The sequence below is a fragment of the Zootoca vivipara genome, chromosome 2 (assembly GCF_965207765.1).
Source record: "Zootoca vivipara chromosome 2, rZooViv2.hap1.1, whole genome shotgun sequence".
Lineage (NCBI taxonomy): Eukaryota > Metazoa > Chordata > Lepidosauria > Squamata > Lacertidae > Zootoca > Zootoca vivipara.
The window spans coordinates 110,649,740-110,662,252 of record NC_142584.1 but is presented as its reverse complement, the minus strand read 5'-3'; the positions used below and the strand labels follow the sequence as shown (position 1 = coordinate 110,662,252).

The following is a 12,513-nucleotide window of genomic DNA, read 5'->3' as shown; positions in this document are numbered from 1 at the left end:
GGTACCTTCTCTGATTTCCAATTTCTAGCTATCAGGATCCTTGCCGCTACTATCCCATACATAAGTAATACTCTTTTTGATGTTTTAATTTCCACCGGTATTAAATTTAACAAAAATATCTCAGGTTTCTTCCTAAATGTATTTTTAAATAATTTTTTCAACTCATCATATATCATACTCCAATAGTTACTTATCATAGGGCAGCCCCACCACATATGTATCATGGATCCTTTTTCTCTTTTACATCTCCAACCAAGGTCTGAATTGTTTTTGAACATTTTGGCTATTTTCTCCGGTGTTTGGTACCACCTGTACATCATTTTTAATATATTTTCTTTTAAATTATAGCAGGCAGTAAATTTCATATCTTGCTTCCAAAGTTTTTCCCAATGTTCTATTGGGACATTATATCCAAAATCCTGGGCCCATTTTATCATCGTTGATTTAGTTTGCTCTTCTTTGAGTTCCCATTCTAGTAGCAGGTCACCCCATTTTCAACAGAAGCATTGCAACCAGTGCCAGACAGATGGGGCATACAAACAGGGAGAGGCGTTTTAATTCAACATTTTTATCAGGGTCGCCCAAATGGAAATTCTCAAATCAAAAGAGGAAGTGAAAGTAGCACATCTTTCAAATCTTTTCTGAGTTCTGGTTACAGGTAGGTAGCCGTGTTGGTCTGGATCGAAGTAAAATAAAAAAAATTCCTTCTGAATTTTTTTCAGAAAGGTGCTACTGAAGGAATTTTTTTATTTCTGAGTTCTGTAGAACAAAGAGGAAATTGAGCCTACAGCCTTGTGCCCACTTCCCTGGAATAAGTCCCTTTGAACTTACTCTGAGTAGACGTATAGGAGTGCCCTTTATTTTCTGGATACAGACCAAATGGATTAGCTCACAGGTTTTGGTGATTGCCTGGAGAAAGGACTTCTTCACATGGCACATCATACAGTTTTGGCCACTGACTTCCACAGCCTTTTAAAGTTGGTGAGACAAAGGAGGGTTTGAGGCCAAAAGCCCTTTCCTGTTTTTCGCCTCCACAGCTTCAGCTTATTCAGAAGTAGACTGCCTCTGCACCAGGAGGTTTCACTGAGCAGGATGCTAAATTCCTGTTGAAATTAGGCTTTCTTAGCACCATTTCCCCCTCTTCAGAGGTGGGGCACCTATGAGAATGGTCCACCCTCAGATGCTGGGGGATTTTCTGGCTGATATGACTGGCACTTCTGTTGAAGCCCTGGTCAATCTGTGAATATCCGGATAGCTCACGATCCCTCTCCCACTTTGTGAAGCCCATTTGGCTTTGTGGTATACTCTCAAGCTGTGCAGGTTAGTTGTCATAATCCTCATTAATATTGGCTTAACGAATACAACACAAACATTAGTGTCTATGTCGGGATAAACTGCTGCTCATGCTACTTTTTTGGTGTCCTCACGGGACTCCTAGGCTGGGCATCCACCCCAAAAAGTTTTCAGAACTGTCCCCTCAGCCCCCTTTATTCAGTTACAGACCCTTCTGCAAAATGTCAACACAGAGACAGCAGGAATCATGATCCACAAGGATCCAGAATATGAAACTGAAATCAGTTTTTGGTGGATTTGTAATTCCCTCAAATGTTTTGCCTTCCTTTTTACTCCGACATAGAGCCAAATTAAGAAGGGAATCCTCACTTCAGCATGGATCAAATGAAACGTCAGAGAAAATTGGTCAGAGCATCAACACTGAAAAAAAAACATACGTAATATTTTTTTTTCCTTTTGGAATATGCATCAACCACCAAACAATAATACTTTAGCAGTACAAGTGAAAAGAGTGAGAACCCTCCCCCCCCCGCCCAAAAATAAAAATAAAAAATGCCATGGTTAGTGTTAATTTTTCTGAGAGGAAGGACAGACTGGAGATGGGATCAGTGGATGGGGGGGGGGGGAATGGGAAGAAGCTGGACCTGAAAAGCAGCTTTAAAATTCCCCAGGTCTGTGGGTGTGGATGGGTGTCCAATTGTCCCGTGGAAATGTGCATCGCAGTGGAGGATTGGGCTGAACATTGTGCCCTACAGGTTGGAAAGAGTCGGCAGAGTTAGATTCATTCCCTGCCTGGCGTTGGAGGCTGGCGGTGCAGCTAAAAAATAAACAAAAGCACTTTTCTCTGCCTCTCCTAGGTGCATGGCTCCTTCCTATTAGCAGCAAGGAATTCTGCCCATTCTCTTTAAAAATACAGTAAATAAATTTCCATATCAAAGTGACCCAGTTCCACTTAAAGGCACATATCTAAGGCAGCAGAGATCCTGAGTCATCCTGCTTGAATTTCTGGGTGGGGCAAGCAATAGCCAAGAGCTCCGGAGCAAGGAAATCTTAGAGTCACGCCCGTGGAATCTCCTCCTTTTTGCGCGCGAAAAGCAAAGAAAACGAAACCAGCTCTTTTCTTGCTGGCGGGGCAACCATGGCTGCTGCTCGGGGTCCCGGCCAGGATCTCTGCGAGGAAGCCACTTGCCCCATCTGCCTGGAGTATTTCAGGGATCCAGTGATCATCCCGGAGTGCGGGCACAACTTCTGCCGATCCTGCCTGATCCAGTGCTGGGAGAAATCCGAGGGAGAGGTTTCCTGCCCTCAGTGCAGGGAAATCATTCCGCACAGGAACCTCATCCCCAATCGGCCGCTGGCAAATGTTGTGGAAATACTGGTAGCCGAGAAAATCTCTCTTCCAGGAGAAAAGGGGGCAGAAGGAAAGGGGAGGGTCTGCGAGAAGCACCAGGAGCCCCTGAAGCTCTTCTGCAAGGCGGATGAAGCCCCCATCTGTGTCGTGTGTGACAGATCCAAGGAGCACAAAAGCCACGAGGTGATTCCTCTAGAGGAGGCGTCCCAGGAGTACAAGGTAGGAAAATGCAGTGGGTCATGATTTGGGGTGCAGTGGGGAGAAATAGGTGTGGACAAGGGAGACTTGAAAAATAATCTTTTAATACACACACACACACCAAACAAGAGAAAATCTCCAGCAAGAGATCCTGGGTTGCTTCACAGGAACCAAATTCTGGGATGCAGAAGGGTGGCCTAAGCACACTATTCAACTTGCCTATTATCTGTATACTAAAACGTTTGTTTCTAAAGAAAGGAACCAAACTGCTTTCTCTTCAGGATCAACTCTGCAACTGGATAGAAATTCTGAAGAAGGAGACACGGGAAACTCTGGCAGTTAAAGCAGACTTTGAGAAGGAAAGCCAAGACCTGCTTGTAAGTGTTGCTCTTCCCGGGGTGTGAAAAAGTGCCATATATTTCAGATTCGCTGTCTAAAATCCAGAAAGGTGTGTGTGTGTGTGTGTGTGTGTGTGTGCATGTTTATCTAATGCACCCCCTTACTATTTATAATGGCCTGATTGCCCACAGGAAATGAAACAGCATGGTGTGATAAGCTTGCTTCTGAATATTGGCGCAATTGTCAGATGTGCCCTTCCTAATGAATTCTCAGAACTGATCTCTTGAGTCTGCAACGCCACACTCCGGTTCCTGAGACTCACCCACTGTTCTCACCTTTTCACTTTATTTGTTGCAGAAACGAACAGAATCAGAGAGGGAAAAGATGGTGGCTGAGCTCAGACGGCTACGACGGTTTCTGGAAGAACTAGAGAAAAATCTCCTGGCCCAGATGGCAGAGGTGGAGAAGGAGGTTGCCCGGAAAAGGGAGGAGCACCTGGCCAGGCTTTCAGAGAAGCTCTCCTCTCTTGACAACCTCATCCAGGAGATGCAGGAGAAGTATCAGCAACCAGCGAGTGAACTCCTGCAGGTAAAGTCTGATCCACACGGTGGAGTGTACCAATTCACGTTACAAACGGGGAGATACTATTTTTGAAATCTCCCCCACCCACATTAAAAAGTAGCCAATCAGGGGAGGAAGGCTGAACTGCTATACATTATCCCAGTCTTCAACACTTTACAGCCTGAAACTCACTTTTAAACCAAACATGCATTTTTTAAAAACAAAAAAACCTGACCCTGCACAAATGGCTGTACTTTGCCATTTGACTCACTTATCTTACAATTATAGATCTGTATGTATTTGGTGGGGAAGGTTTGGTTTAAATATATATACAGTATATGCCTGTTTCTGCTTTAGCTGTTGAGCGTTTGAAATAGACCCACTCCATGTTACACAGGGAAATGTCTTCACTGAATTTCCCTGTTTCTTTCCCTCTAGGATATCAGACGTTTCTTACAGAGGTAAGCACAAAGATCATCTAGGATCGCTGCTTGGGAACAGCCACATCTAAGGTGTAGGAAACTACAGTGGTACCTCAGGTTAAGTACTTAATTGGTTCCGGAAGTCCGTACTTAACCTGAAGCGTACTTAACCTGAAGCGAACTTTCCCATTGAAAGTAATGGAAAGTGGATTAATCCGTTCCAGATTAACACCCCCTAAAACAGCAATTTAACCAAAATTTTACTGTCTAACGAGACCATTGAGCCATAAAATGAAGGCAATAATAAATGTACTGTACTATAAAATAAATCAGACAGTATTTTAGGTGGGGGGAAAAAACATTTGCAGTGCAGTGGTACCTCGGGTTAAGTACTGAATTGGTTCCGGGGTGCCATTTGCACCACGAAAAGTACTTAACCTGAGCGGCACTTCCAGGTTAAACATGCCCAACTCCTGCAACCGTTACTCATGAGGCATGTGGCTTTACAGAAAGCTACTCTTCATTGGAAGAGTGGCGGATTGATGATGGTCTTCTCCCCCAGGTCTCAGGCAAAGGAGAAGTTTGACACTCTCCCGTTTGCTTTCCCCCCTGCCCTGAAGTGGAGGATCTGGAACTTCTGCGATATAAATCCCTTCCTGGAGGGTGTCGTGAAGAAATTCAGAGGTAATGAAAAAGAGCTGCAAGGTTCATGTTAAAAATTGTGCATGGATGCCTCGAGGTCAAGGGCACAATACTAGACTAGTATAATCCCTCCTTCCCGCTGCAGGGAGGCCCAAGGACCAGTTTAGTTCAGTATTGAATGAAAGGTTAATTGCACAAGGCCAGCTCCAGTTCCCAATTCTTTCACATTTCCACTACAGGGTCATCTAGTCCAACCCCCTGCAAAGCAGGATTTTTTTGCCCAACATGGGTCTTGAACCCGTGACCTTGAGATTAAGAGTCTCCAAGGCTCATGTTATCATTACCAGATTTCTGACCGGGAATGGTGGCATGGCACTGAGTCTCTGTTCCCCTTTCCTTCTCCAGAATCTCTGTGGTCAGGACTTCAGCTGAGAAAAGGTAAATTTCCAAGTGTGTTTGGGGTGAGGAGCTCCAAGAGGTCTCCTTCGGAAGGGGGTCATTGGAGGCACATTTCATGTTCATTTCACATTTCATTTCACATTTCATTTCTGTGTCCATTCACCAATAAAGACTGGCAGACCATAGGTGGCGGCAGCACACAGCTTAAACGATCCGGCAGGTGGGTCCACTGCTCCACATCAGAGAGATTTCCCCCCATATGCTTTAAGCTCAAAGAACCCAAATTCTGTTGTGTGTCCTCTTCTGCCCATGACTCACTCAGCTGTGTTTTTTTCTTCATGCACAGACAATAAGATTATATCCTCCTTAGCCCATGAGTCCAGACATGTTCCCTTTCAAGACTTCTCAGATGTTTCTTTGTTATTTTGTCAGGGATGTTCTTAACCAAAAAAGGAAGGTGGCAACTCTGCTGGGTTAATTCCTCCTAACTCATAATCTCCTAAAATAAGGGAGGCACTGCTGAACACTTACATCCAGGTTTTCGCCGTTTGAGAACCAAGGCACCACTGTATCGCCCAGCCCTACAGTGCAGCTGCCCCCAAGAGCCTGCTGGCCTGAGGCAACTGCCTCACCACATGGAAGCCTTGTTAGACATGGAAGCCTTGTTAACAAAATAAGGAAGTGCTTTTCCTCGCCATATGTTTAGACGTAATCCAATCTCCCACCTGACATTGCTAGTCTTCTCTTTCCTCACCTGATCCCCCCACCCCTACCCCACTGCAGGAAATGTAACTTTGGATCCAGGGACAGCCCATTCCCTGCTCATCCTGTCTGCAGATCTTAAGAGCGTGAGGAAGGGAGAAAGACATCAAGACATCCTAAACAACCCAAAGAGATTCGACTACCAATACTACGTGCTGGGACGTGAGGCGTTTAGGGAAGGCAGACGTTTCTGGGAAGTCGCTGTGGGGAGCGAGGGGGAATGGGCCGTTGGGGTGGCCAGAGAGTCCGTGAAGAGGAAAGGCGAGTTCATCCCAGGTCCTAAGGAAGGGTTCTGGCGCATAGGGAAGTGGAGTGATCAATACAGGGTCTCCACTCGCAATGGGCACCCTGTTTCGATTCTGGGTGGGGAGCCCAAGAGGATCCGAGTCACCTTGAACTGTGAAGGGGGACGGGTGTCCTTTTACAATGCTGATACAGCAGCTCTTCTCCACTCATTCTCAGAAGCCTCCTTCTCTGGAGAGACCCTCCTGCCCTTCTTTTACGTGAGCAAAAAAGGCATCTTGAAACTCTCTGCCTAAGGGTGGAGACAGATGGGCCCATCTCACAGCACTGATACAGCTTCCTCCCCAGCAGGGGTGGGCTTTGGCAATATTTAGCAATACACTGCCCTAAGCAAGGTCAAAATTTGCCAACCCCAAATGGTTTTTCTCAGTTGTGGGCATTCTCAATTTTGCGCCCCCTTTAGCTCAGTCACCCTAAATGCAGGATCAAACTCACAAGGTTACTTCCGCCCTGAGGAGGAGCCATAAGTTGCAGCAGAGTGATTCGCTGGCCCATGTGGCATTCATGACGCCACGCCTCCTTTTCAGCCCGGTCCTGTACAAGGGGTGCTACCCAACTGAGCAGACCCTTTCCATTGTTTGACAAAGTTGGCCCTGTTTATTGACTTAAATGGGTATACTTTGAATAGGACTAGCTTTGGGCACCACGCACAGCAATGATTTTGGCTGGTTCTTGGGTCAATCAAGAAGACTATCATCATCATCATCATCATTTATCATTTGTACCCCGCCCATCCGGCTGGGTTTCCCCAGCCATTCTGGGCAGTTTCCAACAAAGATTAAAATACAGTGGTGCCTCGACTTATGAATTTAATCCGTTCCGAAGGCACCTTCATAAGTCGAAAAATTCGTAAGTCGAAAAACGCCTTTGGATACGCGATTTCCCATAGGAATGCATTGAAAACGGAAAAATTCGTAAGTCGAAGCAACCCTATCTAAAAATTCGTAAGTTGAAAAATCCCTATCTAAAACCGCCGCGGTTTTTCCCCGGATGTCGAGACATTTGTAAGCGCGCGGCCAATACCTCTATTTGTAAGTCGAAAAATTCGGTTGTCAAGTCGTTCGTAAGTCGAGGTACCACTGTACATTAAAATGTCACACATTAAAAACTTCCCTAAACAGGGCTGCCTTCAAATGTTTCCTAAATGTCAGGTAGTTGTTTTTCTCTTTGACATCTGATGGCATTCCACAGGGCGGGTGCCACTACCGAGAAGGCCCTCTACCTGGTTCCCTGTAGCTTTGCTTCTCACAGTAAGGGAAGCATCAGAAGGCCCTCAGCACTGGACCTCAGTGTCCGGGCAGAATGATGGGGGTGGAGACGCTCCTTCAGGTATATTGGACCGAGGCTTTTTAGTGCCAGCTTCTAATAAACACATGTCTGTATGCAGTTTTGACCAATGTACACCCCCCCCGCAATATATTTCTCCTAGCATAATGCATCTTTGTATGTTATTTTCACAACAATATTCATTTTCATGCTGCCAGTTTTTGAGCACTTTCACCCAATAGATATTCACAATAAGTATTGGGAAATATTTGGATTGCAATATTTGGATAAATGTACATTTCAATGGATAGCTATGTTTAGGTTGTCAGGTGGCTATTGGAACGTGTGGATCAGATTGATTCAGTTTTCAGAATGTTCCTTTTTCAATTATTTTTTAAAGCATATTTTTATTAAAGATTTATTGGTTTACAAAAGTATGTGCAGTGTCTCTTTTTTCCAAGTTACATTTCCTACAGATCAGTTTCATTTGTTGAGACATTAGTGTTACATTAGGAAGAAAAGGGGGGTGGAGGGGGCGTGGTGAGTGGGGGTGGGGTGGCAATGCTTCCATTCTACTTAGTGTACGTGGGGGTTTTTTGTGTCAGCCTCGCTTGTGCGGGTTCTCTTTACTATTCACAGTGGTACCTCAGGTTAAGAACTTAATTCGTACCGGAGGTCCGTTCTTGACCTGAAACTGTTCTTAACCTGAGGTACCACTTTAGCTAATGGGGCCTCCCGCTGTCGCCGCACCGCCGCATGATTTCTATTCTCATCCTGAAGCAAAGTTCTTAACCCAAAGTACTATTTCTGGGTTAGCGGAGTCTGTAACCTGAAGCTTCTGTAACCCGAGATACCACTGTACAGTGGTACCTCTGTTTGCGAACGCTTCTGGTTATGCATGCTTCGGGTAACAAGCTCCGCTAACCCAGAAGTATGTGCTCCTGGAAGTGAACTTTGCCCCCAAATGTGAGCTGAAATCACGCACCAGAGGTGCAGGTGCAGCGGGAGAAGCCATTAGCGAAAGCGCGCAACAGGTTGAGAATGGTTTCCAGTTACGAACGGACCTCTGGAACGGATTAAGTTCATAACCGGAGGTAACACTGTATTCCTTTGGTGGTGAGAGAGGTTGGGGTTGGCCTAGGGCAAGCATCCCCAAACTGCGGCTCTCCAGATGTTTTGGCCTACAACTCCCATGATCCCTAGCTAACAGGACCATTGGTCGGGGAAGATGGGAATTGTAGTCCAAAACATCTGGAGGGCCGAAGTTTGGGGATGCCTGGCCTCGGGGGATTAAGGAGGCAGAGGAAATATTTAGGTTTTTTTAGGAGAGCCAATATGGCTTCTGGATTGCTCTCCTGTACTATTTTAGACATGTGGTTTATATACGTATGTGTGTTTACCTTGTGCAATTATCAACAATTATTCTATATTTGAGAGCTTAGAATTCCTGTAACACCTGGCACCTATATAATGATGGTGCCAGATGAGAGCATTCCACAAGTGGGAATTGGCCCAACATGGGGATGTCGTCTACTATCATTTAATGTGTGTGTGTGTGTGTGTGTTAGGACAGCGTTTTTCAACCACCGTTCCGCGGCACACTAGTGTGCCGCGAGAAACTGCCTGGTGTGCCGTGACGAGAAGGGTGAGATGGGCGAGATGTTGCCTGGTGTGCCGCGACGAGAAGGGCGAGATGTTGCCTGGTCACGTGCCGCGGCGAGAAGGCGGCCGCCATTAGGGGGCGTTGACCCGCCGGAAAGGAAGCCAGCTGGGTCACGACGCGGGGCGAGCGCGGCTCTGAACAGCCACCACCACGGCCTCGGACGCGAGAGGCGGCCGGCCGGTGCTGCTGCTGCTCCTTTTCTCGCTCTCGCTCCTCTTGCTGGCGGCGCCCAGGGCTTGGTCGGCGCGAGGCCGACAAGCAGAACAGCCTCCGGAGGGCAGCCAGCGGCGTCTACCGGGGCGTGAGCGGCCTCTTTGGCGAGAACGTGCGCACCCTGCAGAAGGTGAGGCGCCAGGGAGGCCGCAGCGGCGCCTGGCCTGGACTGAGGAGGGGCAGGCCCGTTGCTCCCGGGGGGTCGCGCGGGTTGCAATGGATATCTGGATATTTATCCAGTGGATAAAAAACGGGGCAGGTGCTGGCGGGGGCACGATGCTTGCCTTTGAGATGTGGGAGCGAGGGGGCAAGCAATGACCCGGAGAGGCAATATCCGTGTCCTCTGGGTTTCTGTCAGTAAGGATAGTGGTTTGTTTAATGGCAAGATAATAATACTGTAATGGGAAACTACGAACTTTACAGCTATTCAAGAGAATTACTTTATATATAGTCAATATAGGCACAGAGTTAAATTTTTTAACTTTTTTAATGGTGGTGTGCCTGGTGATTTTTTTCATGAAACAAGTGTGCCTTTGCCCAAAAAAGGTTGAAAAACACTGTGTTAGGATATCTGATGGGTTTGGGACTTTGGAATTGAAAAATCTGCTTTTAAAAGTCCTGCTCCTCTGAATATCAAAGGTTATGCAGAGCCGGTAAAATTTTCTGCTATCATCGCGTACAGAAAATTCCTTTACAGTATTGCAATTTTTACATATTTCCTGCAGACACCCCTTTACTAATGAGCATCGTAAGCTTGAGTGCTCTGCTTAAACACAGAGCTGCATTTCTATGTTATCTTCTCCAGGGAACAGAAAGCTATCCAAGTGGGACTTGGGTGACCTCTGCCGGCACGTGGCGAATTAAGTGTTGGAGAGCAAGAGGAGAAAAATGGCTATCTGTCAACAGATGAATGCAAGCCCAAGAGGCTCAGTAGTTTAAACCACAGCGCCACCTGCATTTTACCTTTTTTTGTGCATGGTCAGTGCTGCTTCGGCTACCTAAGTGCAACAATACTCACAGCCCGAAACAGGTTACAGAGGCAACGATATGCTTTTGTGGACTAGACTCCAGTTCACCAAATGCATGAAACAACTGGAATATTTATAGTGTGCCTGGAATAATCCTACACAAAATGGAATGGTAACAATCCCTTACTTCCATAAAAATCATATTAAGAGACCACTTGTTGCTGTGCATATACAGTACCATACATTTAAAGTACATTATTATTATTAAATGTATTATACTGTCCTTCATCAGAAGACCACAGAGAGATTTACAGCATAGAGCACGAATGTCAAGATTTAATATCTGTACAATATTAACAAGACAAGTCACCCAAGACTCTGAATTGTGCCTCAAAACAAACTGTCAATCAGGAAGCCAAAGGGCTTGTCTCCTGAGTAAATTTTATTTATTAAATTTCTATACCACCCTTCATCTGAGGAGCACAGGGCAGTTTACAATATAGAAACACAAAAATACATAGCATAGTAACAAAACAAAACAAAAACAACCAATAGCCCCCACCTTTATTGAAACTCTTCAAATGGAAACATTGAAATTCATGGAAACATTGAATTCTCTCTTTAAAAACATTCTTTAAAGTTTTCTTTTATGTATTTTTAATTGAAGCAGGTCAAACAAATCAATATGATAAAAACAACAGAAATGCAGGGAAAAAAGCAGCGAGTGACTTCTCAGTTGGGTTTCCACTAGGGAACTCTGAGGAAAACATTTCTGATTTTCTGAACATGTACAGCAGGCATCCCAAACTCAGCCCTCCAGCTGTTTTGGGACTACAACTCCCACCATCCCTAGCTAACAAGACCAGTGGTATAGTCCCAAACCAGCTGGAGGGCCAAGTTTGGGGATGCCTGATTTACAGGGTTCCTCCCATGGGTGAGCTCTCTAGTCCTGAAGTACCATCAAAATTTCCCCTACATTCCAAGCATTCATGGTTTTTTGTGTGTGTCCTGTGTGGAGCTTGCACATGGATTTAACTATTTCCCACTCAGGGCATTTGCAGGGTCTCTCCTGTGTGGACTCCCTAGAGCAGGCTTCCTCAACCTCGGCCCTCCAGATGTTTTGATACTACAATTCCCATCATCCCTGACCACTGGTTCTGCTAGCTGGGGATCATGGGAGTTGTAGGCCAAAACATCTGAAGGGCCGAGGTTGAGGAAGCCTGCTCTAGTGTCTGAGGAACACGAAGCATCGATAAAAACTTTTTCCTACACTCCATTTATGAGGTTTCTCTCTCTTGTGGAGCTTGTGGCGTAGCTTGAGGGGAGGCTGTGGGTCTGTGGCCCTGGGCACATTTTCTTGGGGCGCAACCAGGCGCCCCCACAACAGGCTCCCTCATCGGAGCCTGGCTCCAGCACATGAGGGAGCTGTGGAGGCAGCTTTCTGGCGCAACAGTCCAATGCTGGCAGCTGCAGCTATACTCCAGGGCAGAGAGAGGAGAGTTGGTGGCAACTTGGGACTGAAAAGTTTGTTTACTGAGCTGGTTGAGTCACCTAGTGTGTTTTTCCCTGTCAGCAAACAGTTACCTAGCAACAGCTCCTGATTGGCCAGAGTTCCAAGGGAGGCAGTTGGAGTGGAGTGACAGTGTGAGAGATTCATGGAGTCTGTGAGGGGGATTCTGTCAGGAGAGTTTGTTCTGACAGTGGGTAGAGCTGAGGAGAGCCGAGAACTCACATGATATGCTCTCAGGTTCTGAATCGCAGAACACTGTTAAAATAGAAAAGACACAGTCCCACACGGTGTTCACAGGAAAAAAGAGTCCTCAGAGGGAATACTGACACAAGCATCCCCAAACTCGGCCCTCCAGATGTTTTGGAACTACAATTCCCTGACCACTGGTCCTGTTAGCTAGGGATGGTGGGAAGTTGTAGTCCCAAAACATCTGGAGGGCCGAGTTTGGGGATGCCTGCTCTGACAGGAAAGGGCAGTAGCTATTCTGAGGCAAAGGAGGATTTGGGGGGCTGTAAGGAAACAGTCCAGTTAAAATCCTAAATTCCTGAAGTGTGTGTGGAGAAGCCTGATCTATGGAAGATGTGTAAAAGAAAATAACCTTAAGCCTGAACAACATTCAGCCT

General features: G+C 46.1%; 1 protein-coding gene across 1 annotated transcript; it reads left to right on the top strand.

Moving 5' to 3' along the window:
* Window positions 1–2,321: 2,321 nt before the first annotated feature.
* On the top strand, window positions 2,322–7,970 carry LOC118080990 (zinc finger protein RFP-like). Its single transcript, XM_035107074.3, has 7 exons — window positions 2,322–2,863; window positions 3,124–3,219; window positions 3,539–3,769; window positions 4,181–4,203; window positions 4,727–4,848; window positions 5,212–5,244; window positions 5,989–7,970. The coding sequence occupies exons 1-7, from the start codon at window positions 2,432–2,434 to the stop codon at window positions 6,504–6,506; spliced, it is 1,455 nt and encodes a 484-aa protein (XP_034962965.1). The 5' UTR covers window positions 2,322–2,431; the 3' UTR covers window positions 6,507–7,970.
* The last annotated feature ends 4,543 nt before the right edge of the window (window positions 7,971–12,513 follow it).